General features: G+C 42.5%; 1 protein-coding gene across 4 annotated transcripts in view; it reads right to left on the bottom strand.

Annotated features, from left to right (window-relative positions):
• LOC145398413 (uncharacterized) overlaps positions 1 to 14,043 on the bottom strand; it is a 32,386-nt gene that overhangs the window by 13,267 nt on the left and 5,076 nt on the right. For 2 of the 4 annotated variants that reach the window (XM_080271289.1, XM_080271291.1), the window contains exons 2-3: positions 3,023 to 3,265; positions 2,382 to 2,777 (exon numbers count right to left, since the gene is read on the bottom strand). In XM_080271289.1, coding sequence (XP_080127415.1) covers positions 2,382 to 2,777; positions 3,023 to 3,265 — 639 coding nt within the window. Of the gene's footprint in view, positions 1 to 644; positions 674 to 1,835; positions 1,927 to 2,381; positions 2,778 to 3,022; positions 3,266 to 14,043 lie in introns of all 4 variants that reach the window. The other 2 variants (XM_080271292.1, XM_080271290.1) reach the window with 2 other exon arrangements.

Raw genomic sequence — 14,043 nt, 5'->3', positions numbered from 1 at the left:
ATATTTACCCTAAATTTTCAAATTCCATACTTTCTACAAATTGAAAAGTAAAATGCAAATATAGGAAAGCACTTACGCATCAATACTGAAACCATACCTTACAATACAGTAATAACTGATTAGTACAAACTACCGCTTTATTATAATTATACCTGAACCACTCACACTGAGACCCATCACTCATTGAAGAAAAGTCTTTACCCGAAAATACTGCATACGAGTCACATGCTTAACCTCTTTACTTCCTACAGACCTGCAGTTATTTTATCAGTGAGGCAAACTGATCACGATTCAGTGCCTGTGCGACTCAACTAATTATACACCTGATGTCTAAAACATAAAATGCACATCCTCAATTAACAAACTAATGAATATCTGAATGAACATCATATCATTAATGCTCCAATCAATCAATTGAGGATAAGCAAGTACTGTTTACACAAACCACACCACAATCTCACATGATTCATAAATCAGGGTTACTTTACTCATGCATATACCAAACTTCACGTGAGACAATGGTGCAACTTCAAGAACAGATCACACATCATCCAGATAGTTCTGGTTGAAGATGATCTTCCCCCAAAGTGGTTTGTATTTGCAAAACTGACAAAAAAACCACAAGCACCAAGAGGTGCCGTTACCTTTGAAATAACCTCTCCCTTGATCCCGCCTGTAAGAAGACACTTTGACATCAGCTGCTCTGTTGGCACGGTGCAGTCTCAAGTTGTCAGTCAGACAGTCTTACAGTCAGTCTAGTCAATGATTATAGCAGGAAAACCAGAGTAACAAGCATTCCAATGCATCCATGATAAACACACTCATGCAAGTTGAAATCTTGTTACACTGGCAGCTGGAGTGAGATGATAAAAGCTTCATGTGCCAAAATGAACCACATGAAGGGCCGACCACAACTGGCAGCATGTTATCTGTAGAGCTGAAAGTCAGAGTAATGAGTCAGCTGGGTGTACAGGCGAAGGGACATCAAGGGAAGGTTGTACTGTAGCTGTGTCTGCTACCCTCGGCTCTTCTGGATACCTCAGCCTGGCTCAGCAACTCGAGTTACTCTCACCACTTCCTCACCCCACACACCTCCGCATTGTGGACATAGTTTTAATGAGGCTTTCCAGTTGATTTACTTCGAGTACTCATAACCAACACCACCTCCGTGCTTCATGAGACTAAATATGTTGACACATTTTTTTTTTAAATTGAGAATTATCGTTATGTAGATGAGGATGCCCCCTGCCTATTTGCTTCTTCATACAGCCTTTTGTGATCATGACCAACAGAAACTGAAATAAACCACACCGTGGCATACCATTTATCAACACACTCTGCATAATCATACAGTATACACTCTTTTAATACTCCCAATACTTTCAATTCACATTTGAATTAAACTATGCTTGACCATGTTCTTATTTACATATTGTGGCACCAGTCACAATACAACACACAATATCAATTCTTCATTGCCAGTGTTTCCCAATGTTTAACAGGGATACCAACTACCTGTCAGAAAAACTTAAAAATATATTAAACATATGCAGTACAGAAAGTCTCAAATTCATCATTGCATACCAATTATTCAGCCAGACTGAAACAAAGTTTCAAGATTCCATTGTAACCAAGATCTAAAACCCTATCAACCTTTGACTTAAAACACTATACCATACCAATGCAATTTACAATATAAAAATGTACTCCATGTTTCTCCCTTTACAAATAATTCAGGGTAACCCTCTTGAAACTACTGAAGTTAAGTGATATCTATGACCAAGACTAATTCACTCTTACATTGTACATCATCCGGGATCAGGGTTGACACTTACCTAGATTGAGGGGCCGGGGGCTGGATGCGGGGCCAGTCGGGGCCACCAGAGCCTGGAGGGGCACACTGGGGAGGAGCCATGCCTAGACCACCTTGAAAAGTTCAGCAGTCTGCATTAGTACACAGAAATGCTGCCCTCACAACCTCAGGGCTCACCAGCCTTTTGCCGCTCAAGACAGCAGCAACCTCACCGCCACATTGCTCATTACATTAAGGATCACTTAGCAAGTCTTCCCAATCACAATGAACAATGTATTTAGCCTAGCGATGTAGTTCCATACAAGGCTTACATGCAACATGTGACTGGTAGGGAAGGATAAAACTATGATTAACATGATCCCAAGGCACAGTGATCATTTTTTACATACCAATACCACTTCAAATGTTCCATGTGCGTGCTGTGTCTACATGATGATTTACGTCAAGTGATTGGATGAATCAACCATTAATAAGGGTCCCTATGTATGTCAAGTCAGGAATCAGTCTAGTCAGTGCCACATTTCCTGAAAAACAAATATATAAAATAAACCTTGTAAGTACGACTTACTGTTGTATCCACCACCTTGTCCACCATAACTTCCATTGGATGGTGGGGGTGCACCATAGTTGGGTCCAGGTCCTTGGGGCCCTCCATAATTGCCCCCTGATGGAGGTCCCCCATAGCTTCCCTGGGGTGGGGGTGGACCACCATAGCTTCCTTGTGGCTGCATCCCAGAGTAGGTGGCACTGGGCTGGCTGCCATAGCTACTGGCCTGTTGACCTCCATAGTTGCTGGCAGGTGGCTGGCCATAGCTCCCTGACTGGTAGCTACTGTTCTGATCATAGCTCTGTGACTGGCCACCATAACTGTTGTAGCCTCCGCTGCTTGCTGGTGGCTGCTGCACTGGTGGCTGAGTCTGCTGCTGCATCCCATACCCACTGTATGAGCTGCCTGGCCCACCTGCTGGTAGTACCTCAACCTCAGTCACTCTTCTCTCACCAGTCTTCACCAGCCATTACAATCCCACCTATTCTTGGCCTTATGTTCTAAGTCACTTTCACTAATAATTAAATGCACCAGGCATGTACAATAATGCATTCTTATACATAATACTCTCTTAACCTAAAAATTAACATTACAACCATTATATTTTCTGAAAGAGAGAGAGCAGTAAGACCCTTCCCCCAAGACAAGATAAGATGGCTCACCTTGAGGGGGCGGTGCACCATATGATGGTGGGGCTGCACTGTAAGGAGGCTGGCTCTGAGAATAGCCCTGAGGTGGTGGAGCAGAGTAGTTCCCATACTGAGGCTGAGAGTAGTTAGAAGCAGGAGGAGGGGCAGCCCCAGTGTTGCTATAGCCACCATAACCCCCTGCACCACCACTATTGCTACCACCACCACCACCACTACCACCACCTCCACTTGCATATCCTCCACTATAACTATACTCTGCAACAGAAATAATCCTACCTGAAATATTATAGACCAATACTGATTTTATTTTACTTATCTAGACAATCTTAATCAAAAGAGATTTTCAATGCACAGAGATTAGTTATGACCCTCCACTGACTCTTCTGTATAAGGCCTTGCCTAAGCAGAGTACTGCTGTATGAAGGTGTCATGAATAAACTGAAATAATGTCACAAGAGTCAACAGGTTCAACTGATGCTTCTCAGCACTGAATTACTGGAACAGATAAGCAATTGTAAGTAATATCAACCAAAATAATGGATTTTTTTTGTTACAAAAGCCACTGACAATTTTCCCAACAAGTACGGAAGTCAACCAACATAATCAGGTAGTGCAGGACTGTTCACATGTTATGTTTAGGTACCCATTCAGGCTGGAGACTATTTAAAGTGGTGTCGTCCACTGGTTATTCCTGAAGAAGACCCAATGGACAAAATGTTGAAACAAGCTGGATCCTGTACTCTGCTTTTGGCCATTCTCCATTATGCACTGACTTACTGAGATGGATGGTCAGAGAAATATTAGCCCTTGTCATCCAGTGGCATCTTCTATAAACTTTTCACCATAAACAGACTAGATTTCCAGGTTTTGCAGCTAATTTAACTAAACTCAGTGGCAGAAAAAGGCAATGGTAAGGCTCTACATCCTTTCCAAGGCACTTTTTTGAGACCAGCATCATATCCTGATGTTACTCTATTGTTACAACTCAGCATTCAGGATGGAGATATGGCAATTTTTGGCCAAGCTACAGTAAAGAGTACAGTATTATTCCTGCAACTTCCAGATAACTATATTTGGTTTAGGGGAGAGCCCTGCTTGTGAAGAGGTTAATGAAGACTATCAAACCCTTTCCATTCAAAACAATCTATATTTAGTCAAATAGAATTGTCACAGATTGCCTAGGATGAAAAGTGTTAAAGGAGAGGATGGAGCTCAAGTTTAGCTGAGGTAATTATGCTCTTATCAGAAACAGGCCTAGTTCTTTCTGATCCTATTTCCCCATGTTTTTTTTTTTTTTTTTTTTTTTTTTTTTTTTAATAACAGAACGGAGGAAGGAAAAAAAAATGGAGAAAAAAAAAAAAATCCATACACCAGATTACTGGTGTCCTCTGTTCATAAAATATCTGTAACAGTTAGACTTGAAGAGTTGTAGGTTGAAATTTGGAGGAAAACAACTCTGGGGAAGCGAGTTCCAGAGAGATGCAGTTCGGGGAATGAAAGAATTCTGATAGGCAGAAGTTCTGCAATATGGTTGAGTGACATTCCAGTCATGAGCGCTACCAGATGCCCGTGTAGCACGAGGGAAGGCATGGAGAGGTGGCACCATGGACGCAACTTCGTCTGAGCATTTGCCAAAAAAATATCTGTAAAATAATGCAAGGGAGGCAACATTCCTTCTTACTTGCAGGGGAGGTAGTTTATATGTAATGGCAGGGTTGTTAATGATTCTAACAGCTTTATTCTGAATTTTGTCTAGTTGCCTTAATGCAACCTCTCCACAACCATTCCACAAGGGTGAGCAATATTCAAGCTGAGAGCGCACATGACTCTTATAAATTATAGCTAACTGCTCATCGGCGAAGAAGTTACGGACTCTGTACAATAATCCAAGTTTCTTTGAGGCGGTTTTAGCAAGTGATCTGACATGAGAGGTCCAGCTGAGGGCACTGTTAAGTGAGACACCAAGAATTTCAATACTTTTGGAGATGGGAATATTAGTAGCACTGAAGGTAATGTACGAGTCTGGCAATATCTGTCTATTGGTAAACTGTATATATTTAGTTTTACTAGCATTAAAAGAGACAAGGTTGTTTTGTCCCCATTCACTGATTGTAGATAGATCTTCATTTATGGAGATGGCTGTATTGAGTTGAGAGGTAGAGATATTAGACTTTGTAAATGGATGTCTGAGTGTGAATGAACTATGTAGTGTTGAGTCATCTGCATATGAGTGAATGGGATTGTGAGTGACAGATAAGAGATCATTAATATGAACCAGAAATAGGGTTGGCGCCAGAACTGATCCCTGCGGCACGCCGGTGTTAATTGAGTGGAAATTCGAATATACATCATCTACTTTTACTCTTATTTTCCTGTCACTAAGATAAGAAGAAATCAAAGGAACAAAAGACGTTAGTCCATAGCAAGGGAGTTTGGACAGCAGGGAACGGTGCCATACTCTGTCGAAAGCTTTAGAGATATCAAGAGCTACTGCATGAGTTTCTCCAAAAAGATCAATTGATTGATGGATGTAGCTATATTTAAAGAAATCAGTCTGTCTGGTTACTCAGTAACTGGGGAGGGGGAGTTGTCATTACTAGATAATTACTGATATTTATATCTGCTTAAATGCTAATGCATGGATGAGAATACCAACTGAACCAGATATTGTTAACCCAACATAAGCTCATCCATTCACTACAGCTGATGTCCTATTATCAGGCTTTGAGAGAGAGAGAGAGAGAGAGAGAGAGAGCATAAAGGGACTGAGCAATCAAGTTTGCAGGTTATGTATACAATTAGAGACTTCACCAAACCGTTTCAGAGGTCTGCCACCAGGTGGTCTAGTGTCGCCCAGCCTCGATTAAATATTTTTGCGGGGTTTTAAAGACCTGTGAAAATGTACCTAATACTAAGTTTATAATAATATTGCTATCTATAGGAATATTTTTTCCTATTCAATCAAGCATATATATATATATATATATATATATATATATATATATATGTAAAGAAAGAATAACCAGGCTTTCAAAGAAACTTAGCTTGGGGACTAAAATAGTGTGCTGTCTACTTACATACAGTAATCCCTGTACTATCCAGACGCCCACATTCTGGAAATCCCCACTTACCGGACATTTTGGTCCCGGGATCCAATATTCCCAAAATGGGCCAAAAATCGCAAAATATTCGGGGGTGGGGTGGGGGTTCCTCCCCCATAATTTGAACTCGGCACAGGCGGCACGGATAAGCTGTGTTTTGGTGCGCAGTTCCGCCGATGTCCGCTAGAGCACCCCTGCATCCTCCCCACTTACCGCCAGTCTCTTGTTGAGAGTGCACGCTCATGATCATGGCCGCCCACGTGCTCGCTTTTGTGGTGGTGCCCTACCTGCTGCAGGCTCTGCTGCTGCTCTCCTGCCTCTTGTTAGTGTGTGTGATGATGGCCCTGCCGCCTGAGAAGAGGAAGAGAGTGGTTTTGACTCTGGGGAAGAAGAGGGAAGTATTGGACAAGGTGGACGCGGGATGGTCAACCTCACGCATCCTTCGAGAATTCAACCTGGCCCGATCTACTTTGATATCAAGAGATCCCGTGACAAACTCATGCAGTATACGGCTGACTTCTCGTCGAAGAGCAAACGCAACGTGGAGAGGAAGATGATGTTTACTCCCCGGTATGCAGAAGTCAACCACTCCACGTTGATTTGGTATCGACAGCAACGTGCTGCTGGCGTGCTGGTGCGTGGCACGGAGCTGAAGGCTGCTGCTGAGAAGTTCGCAAGGCTTCACGACGCCCCAGACTTCAAGGCATCCGAGGGTTGGCTCTTCGCGTTCAAGTTACGACATGGCCTTACCAACCGTAAGGCCCATGGCGAAGCTTTGGACGCCAACAAGGATGGAGTAGAGGAGTTTCGGCACAAGGTGAAGCGTTTGACCAACAGGGAGGGCCTCACTCTCAGTCAAGTCTACAACACTAATGAAACAGGTTTATTCTATCGTTCTTTGCCAACGAACACTCTAGCCGAGGAGATGGAGAAGCATGTACCTGGCCACAAGCTCTCCAAGCAACGGATATCTGCTTTGTGTTGTGCCAATGCTAACAGCATGCACTGGCTTAAGCCCATTATTGTTGGCCGTGCAAAGCAGCCTGGGTGTCTTCATGGGGTGATGGATGCCCTTCTTGTCGTCTGGTACCATTCTTTGAAGGCATGGTTCACTGGCCTCATCTTCAAAGACTGGTTCCACCACCATTTCGTCAAGGAGGTCATCCATTACCAGACAGAGAAACTGGGAATCCCGCGCGACCAGGTAAAGGCCCTCCTCCTCCTCGACAATGCACTTGCTCACCCGTGCGACAAGGACTTGGTGGCTGAGAATGGGCGCATTAGGTGCATGTTTCTGCCACCTAATACAACTGCTCTCATCCAACCAATGGACCAAGGAGTGATCATGGCAACGAAGAGGTTGTACCGACGGAAGTTCCTGGACGAGGTGATGGTTGTTCTCGAGGATGAAGACAAGCGCAGGGAAGGACAGGAAACGCGAGGCCAGCGGTTGGATGACGATGAGGGCGATCCTGGGTATCGGACCATGTCTGATATCGAGATCGTATCTTCAGTTGCAGGTGTCAGTACCCAGCTAGAAGATTCCGACAAGGACGGCGACAATGATGCGGACTCCTTTCAGCGTGACACTACTCCAGCCATCCCCGAGCTGAGCGCACTCCGGTAACACGTAGAGTTTGTTCTCAACTACCTGGAACACCCAGACTGCAACAGGGAGATGGGGGTCTTGGGACTTGTGGAGGAAGTGCGCGCTTTCAGGCAGCGTATCATTAATCGCCAAAACAGTCGTTCCTTGTGTCAATCAACCATTGACAGCTTTTTCAGACCCGTGACCCCCGCTGTGCCCAGCCCTGGCTCCACCCCACTGCCTCCCCAAGACAGGCCCTCATCCTCCGAGCCACAGCCCTGCACATCAGGCACGGTGGAGTCACCACTGGACGTGAGTTTGCGCCTGTCTTCAAAGTCGTCTGCAGTGGGTAGTCCATCACCATGACCCAGCGACGCACCCCTAGGCCACCTGTATCAGCTACTCTCAGACTCTGACAGTGATTAAATGGCAAGAACTCTCCACTAGACCACACAGGAATTTACAGTGTTGTGCAGTGAAGATAACAGTGCATAGTGTTAAGAAATTAGAATTGTGAGTGCAAAGACTAAAGTGCAGAATGGAACACTGATTTTATTGACGTTCAATGGAGCGAAAATTAGACGAGTGTAAAATATTACGCAAATGGATTTATGAGTGCAAAGACTTAAATGCAGAGTGCAACACTTATTTCATTAAGGTGCAATGGAGCGCAAGTAAGACTAGAGTGCGCAGTGTTAAGAGAATGGAATTCTGAGTGCAAATGACTAAGTTCAGTGCAAGACTTCATGTACAGTGTACAGCAGTTGCTTCAGGTACTCCTTTTTACTGTCAAGAGTCTGAGAGGAGGCTGGTTATTCATCGTGATGGCCAGGGACTTGTTGTAAGTACCCAGAATGTTCTATATTGTACTGTATTTTCCATACTTACCTCTACAACCTCATTTCACTCTTTTTTGTCCCTTATTGGTGTGATTAGGGTCTTGGGTGCTATGCATGAGCAGTAGGGAGGTGTTTTTCTGAGTTAGGCTAGGTTAGGGTCCATAAGTACCAGTCCAGGAGCCAGGGACTTGTTGTAAGTACAGTACAATCCCAGTTAACCGGGCGGCTTGGGGAATTTACCTTCCCGGTTACAGATTTTCCCCGTAGTTCTGATATTCAAATCCATACAAAGACGATAATTATCACAGCAGTAAATACAATTCAGGTACTCACCACTCATACCAGAGGCCACACTAAGAGGTTCCACCTGAAAAATTGCCTCGTAAACACATACCATGGTCATAATGCATGTGCATGCAATGCCTTGCAGTACCGCAAAATGCACGTCAATTCTGTTAACTACTGAATAATTTGTTGTATGTACTGTACTCATAAAAATGGAAAACTAAAGAAGTGAAATCCTGAATATTTATTGGTGAATTATCACAACACCTGTGCCCCCACATAAACTTTGTTTACAGTCCCGGCCCCGACTGACCGCCACTCATCAGTTTTGCACCATTCTGTTAACTACTGAAGTATTCGTTGTATGTACTGTACTCATAAAAGTGGAAAAATAAAGAAATAAAATCTTGAACATTTATTGGTGACTGCACTGTAGAATTATCACGACACCTGTGCCCCCACACAAGCTTTGTTTATGGTCCCAGCCCCGACTGACCGCCACCATTCCACCCTTCACCCGCCGATCAGCTGTTTTGCACAAAATAAAATACATTATGTACATATGAAGTGCAAGCATATTATTTTTTTTTCTTCCAACAAAGTAAACCTTCATTCCTATTAACATTTTTTTTTTTCCATCTCTGCCAGCACACATGCATTCTAAGATGAATTTATGTGGTGTTGGGTCTGGTTAGTACTTGGATGGGTGACCGCCTGGGAACACCAGATGCTGTTGGCATCCCTACGTGTCAAGTGGGGTTGGTGGAGGATTAGTGCCCCTCCCTGTAAAACAATTAACTCTAAGCCCTTGGCCACCCCGTCTGGGATACATGGCGTCTGGCAATGAATGAATGAATGAAAAGTTAGAGTCGGTCCGTTAGGAAGAAAAACACCGGCGTTTGCTGTATGCTCTCTCCCAAGATGTCTGGTTTACAAATTCCATTCCTGTCTTTGAAACAATTTAACCATCCAATACTGAAATCACACTCAACTTCCATATTCATTTTACTGTGAAACTCTCTTGCTTTTTCTTGTATAAGAGGACCAGAAATAGGTGCTCCCCTAGATCTTTCTAAGCAAAACCACTCGAACGATGAAGAGTACTGCCTTTTTTCAATGGACTTACTTGTCTCGCTTTTCATGAAAAATTCATTGAGCTTGGATGCTTGGGCCTCGATATTATAAATCGTTGAATTTCCTACATTACATTCAGTCATCAATGTTTTATAATGTTCGCCTTTTTCAAGTCTATTGCATAACTCCAGCTTCTGTTTCAAGGTAAGCACGACACGCTTACATTTAGTTTGCTCTTTAGGCATTTTGGAGTGTTGAAATTACCGTCCATCAAAGCAACACAACAGCAAAAGAGCTTGTTTACTGTCTGGCAGTAAAAAGCAGACTGGTGATTTGTGGAAATTGTGGAGGGTGTGGAGGAAGACTGAATTCAAGTACGGGAAAGAGGGAAGAGGAGGACTAGTTAAGAGGTTTTACTAGGGATCTACATAAGCCAGACATGCCTTCACCTCGTTTACTCCGACTTCACCCAGCCTCGCATGACACGATAAAATGGCAGTTTGGCGGTCCATTCAAATTGGAGCACAGTTATGACTTACTGACATTTTTACCAGCCCTTGAATTTTTCCGTTTTTCTGAGTATTCCGTTTGTCTGGATACCGGATAGCAGGGATTGTACTGTACCCAGAATGTTTAATATTGTATAAACTCACCTCTAAAACCTCATTCTCTGGTTCTTTTGCATTTATTTCAGTCTTTTATGTCCCTTATTGGTGTGATTTGGGTCTTAAATAGGTGCTATGCATGTCCAGAGGGAGTTGTATAGGTGTTTTTCTGAGTCAGGGTAGGTTAGGGTCCATAAGTACAAGTCCAGGAGGCTATGGCCCACTATCCGGACGGGACTACTTTCCGGACACACCTTTGCCTCTATTACAATGGATAGTGGGGGGATTACTGTATATTTGAATAAACTGTGTGCAGTTAGTAAAAGGAGATTACCTTTAGGATTTCTGATGTGTGTTTTAGCATGCTTTAAAGAAGTAAGCAGTTCCATTGAAAATATGTCCTGAACAATTGCTTAGTTGGTGAATCAGCCACATTAATCCAAACAAACGTCAGTGAGGTACGACACTATAACCACAGCAGAGTACAAGGAGTTGAAGTGTAAACTTACTAAACTGTGCAATGGAGCCAGGGAAACATTTAAAATTATTTATGTTAGACTTTGGTTACTAAGATGACCAAGACGTCCAACAGGTCTGTACTGTTAGGAAAAGTCATACGTCAGGCAGGGCAGCACATCGAAAGGTGTTGATAAATATGCAGCTACACATTTATTTTCTTTTGTGGATACTAACGAATGACAACTATTTTAATCACTGTTATCTTGCTTTATGGACGGTTCTAGTAAAGTTGCCTAGGTTTTGTCTCTACGTTATGCTTACAGAGATAAGTAAACTGACGAACGCTGAGTTTACAAAATGACACTTATAATACATTATATATAATCAGAGGGCTCCCATATTGTAATTTCTTTGTAGTATATCATGCCATCTGGGTAAATTGACGAGTAAAATATATTTCGGGATGTTTTACTTTGTGTCAAAATTAAAAAGAAATTAAGCACTGGCTACTTTTTCAGTGCCTACCCCGCATCAGAGCTGGGCAACGGAAGCGAACCTATAGTTGCGACAGCGAGAGGTGACGGAGAAGCACCTCCCTCAGGAAGGAGTGAGGAAAAGGCTTTCCTTCTCACGTCCCTGATTGGTCTACGGTGATGGGCAGAATGGGGAGGTGTGAGAGCGCTTATATTTCCCTCATAGTACCGTCACCAAATTGATCGCCATGGTTCAAAGCTTTATTTATTGCTACAGCACTTAATATGTGTACACACACTATTACCTATGGTATATCACAATACATACAGGTGTGCATGTTGATATTCTAGAATATGAAAGTCCAGCCAAAAACATTTAAGGAGTAAAACATTAGAAAGGACAGGATAATACCATAAGCCAAAATCAGGGAAGGGGGGGGAGAGAGAGAGAGAGAGAGAGAGAGAGAGAGAGAGAAACACGTGTGCTTTGAGGGAGTGGTAATGACAAGCTCAGGTCCACTGGGACATACTTGTCACTCCTAAGCCCCTTTCTTCTCTCCCCTACCCCGTCGCTCCGGAGGGGGTACATGCATGCATTCAGACATATATTTATACATACAGCATATACATGCATCATATATATACTGTATATATATATATATATATATATATATACAGTAATCCCTCCAATATCCGACATAATAGGGCCATAGGCAGGTCCGGATAGTGGTCCTGTCCGGATATTGGGCCCCAGCTTATGGACTTGTACTTATGGACCCTAACTCAGAGAAACACCTATACAACTCCCTCTGGACATGCATAGCACCTATTTAAGACCCAAATCACACCAATAAGGGACATAAGAGAGTGATATAAATGCAAAAGAACCACAAAATGAGGTTTTAGAGGTGAGTTTATACAATATTAAACATCCTGGGCACTTACAAGTCCCTGGCTCCTGGACTGGTCTGAACCGCCAGTTTGCATCCACAGTTAATCCTCTGCACTCTAAATTCTAATTTCTTAACACTGCACAACACTGTAAATTCCTGTGTGTTCTAGTGGCGAGGTATTGCAGTTTATTCACAAAAAACAAGCACCTGTGACTTGAACAGCTTTGAGCATCTGCTCTCGATCGGAGTTAAGCTGTGACTGTTGATGATGGCGGGGTAACAGAGTTGCCAGATCGCAACGGCCACATTACCAATCTCCTCAACTTTCATTACCAAATTTAACTTTTCATTACCAAATTCATAAAGCTAGCATTTATTCTTCACTAATTATATATACAAGTGGAAATACATGTAATCACTCTTCTTATAATTAACACCATGTTGATTACTTTCACACTATGTAGGGTAGCAGATTATTCAGAGAGAGCAAGCAATCCACCATCTCCATCCTGTGTATCCTCATACATGTGAAAAATCCATTTGGTAATGCATTATTCTGATTCATTACCAAACGAATTTTTCATTACCAAACTGGCCCACACTTGGTAATGTAAAATACCAAATGGCAACCCTGACAGGGGAGGGGGAGGAAGGAAGGGGTGAAGGGACCATGGTGTAACAGCTGTTCGGCGCCAGGCGGCAATTTCAAATTACGGGTGGGAAAAAAGTCAATTTTTTTTTTAATTTTTGCAGTTTTTGGCCCATTTTGGGAATACTGGATCCCAGGACGATTATGTCCGGTTAGTGGGGATGTTCGAATATTGGGCGTTCGGATATCAGAGGGATTACTGTACAGTATATATATATATATATATATATATATATATATATATATACAGTACATAGAGAGAGAGAGAGAATAAACTGGCTTAAACCAACATGAACAGGAGCATCGCTCATTGTGAAAACATTGTTCCCCTGCGTCGATTTTTTTTTTTTTTTTTTTTTTTTTTTTTAATCGATTGAACGCAGGTATGCTAAGTTTATATTTTAGAATAAAGCATTAGAAAGGCCATACAATATACATCCCAAGCCAAAAGCAATGCATTCCGTCGGACAAGCAGACAAAGCAGCTGAAAGGTGAGGTGAAGAGTCATGATGCAAAATACAGAGGAAACAAAGGCAAACATTCTCTGAGGCTCACACTGCACTCACGTCCCTGGGGATTGTCATGGAGGGCTGAAGGGAATCACAGGTCACAAGATCCACCTGTCCATACTTCCCACTCCTTAACCCTTTCTTCCCTATGTTGCTCTCTCTCTCTCTCTCTCAACACACAACAAAATTTAAGCAAAAACGTATACATACATACATATATATATATATATATATATATATATATATATATATATATATATATATATACTGTATTATACAGTATATATATACGTGGAGGGATTGCATATACCGGTGATGACTTTACTGACGTGGAACAAAGTTTACAAGTCCTGGAGTATGATAGTGAGAGAGGGGAACGTGCACACATGCGCGCACACACACACACACCAGAATATATTGTCCCTTGAGAATTAGCCTCCCTCCTCAGGTCACACACACTCTTGGCTGCCTTTCATTTTAACTTCCTTCTTCCTTATGTATTATGAAACTTATCTCTACATCAAATTCTTTATCAATACTCCTCTTATGTTTCCTTTT

Source organism: Coenobita brevimanus, chromosome 45 (assembly GCF_032717465.1).
Source record: "Coenobita brevimanus isolate Jiangsu-jjx chromosome 45, ASM3271746v2, whole genome shotgun sequence".
Taxonomy (NCBI): domain Eukaryota; kingdom Metazoa; phylum Arthropoda; class Malacostraca; order Decapoda; family Coenobitidae; genus Coenobita; species Coenobita brevimanus.
Note: the sequence above shows the minus strand (reverse complement) of the source record. Positions and strands in the feature narration are given on the sequence as shown.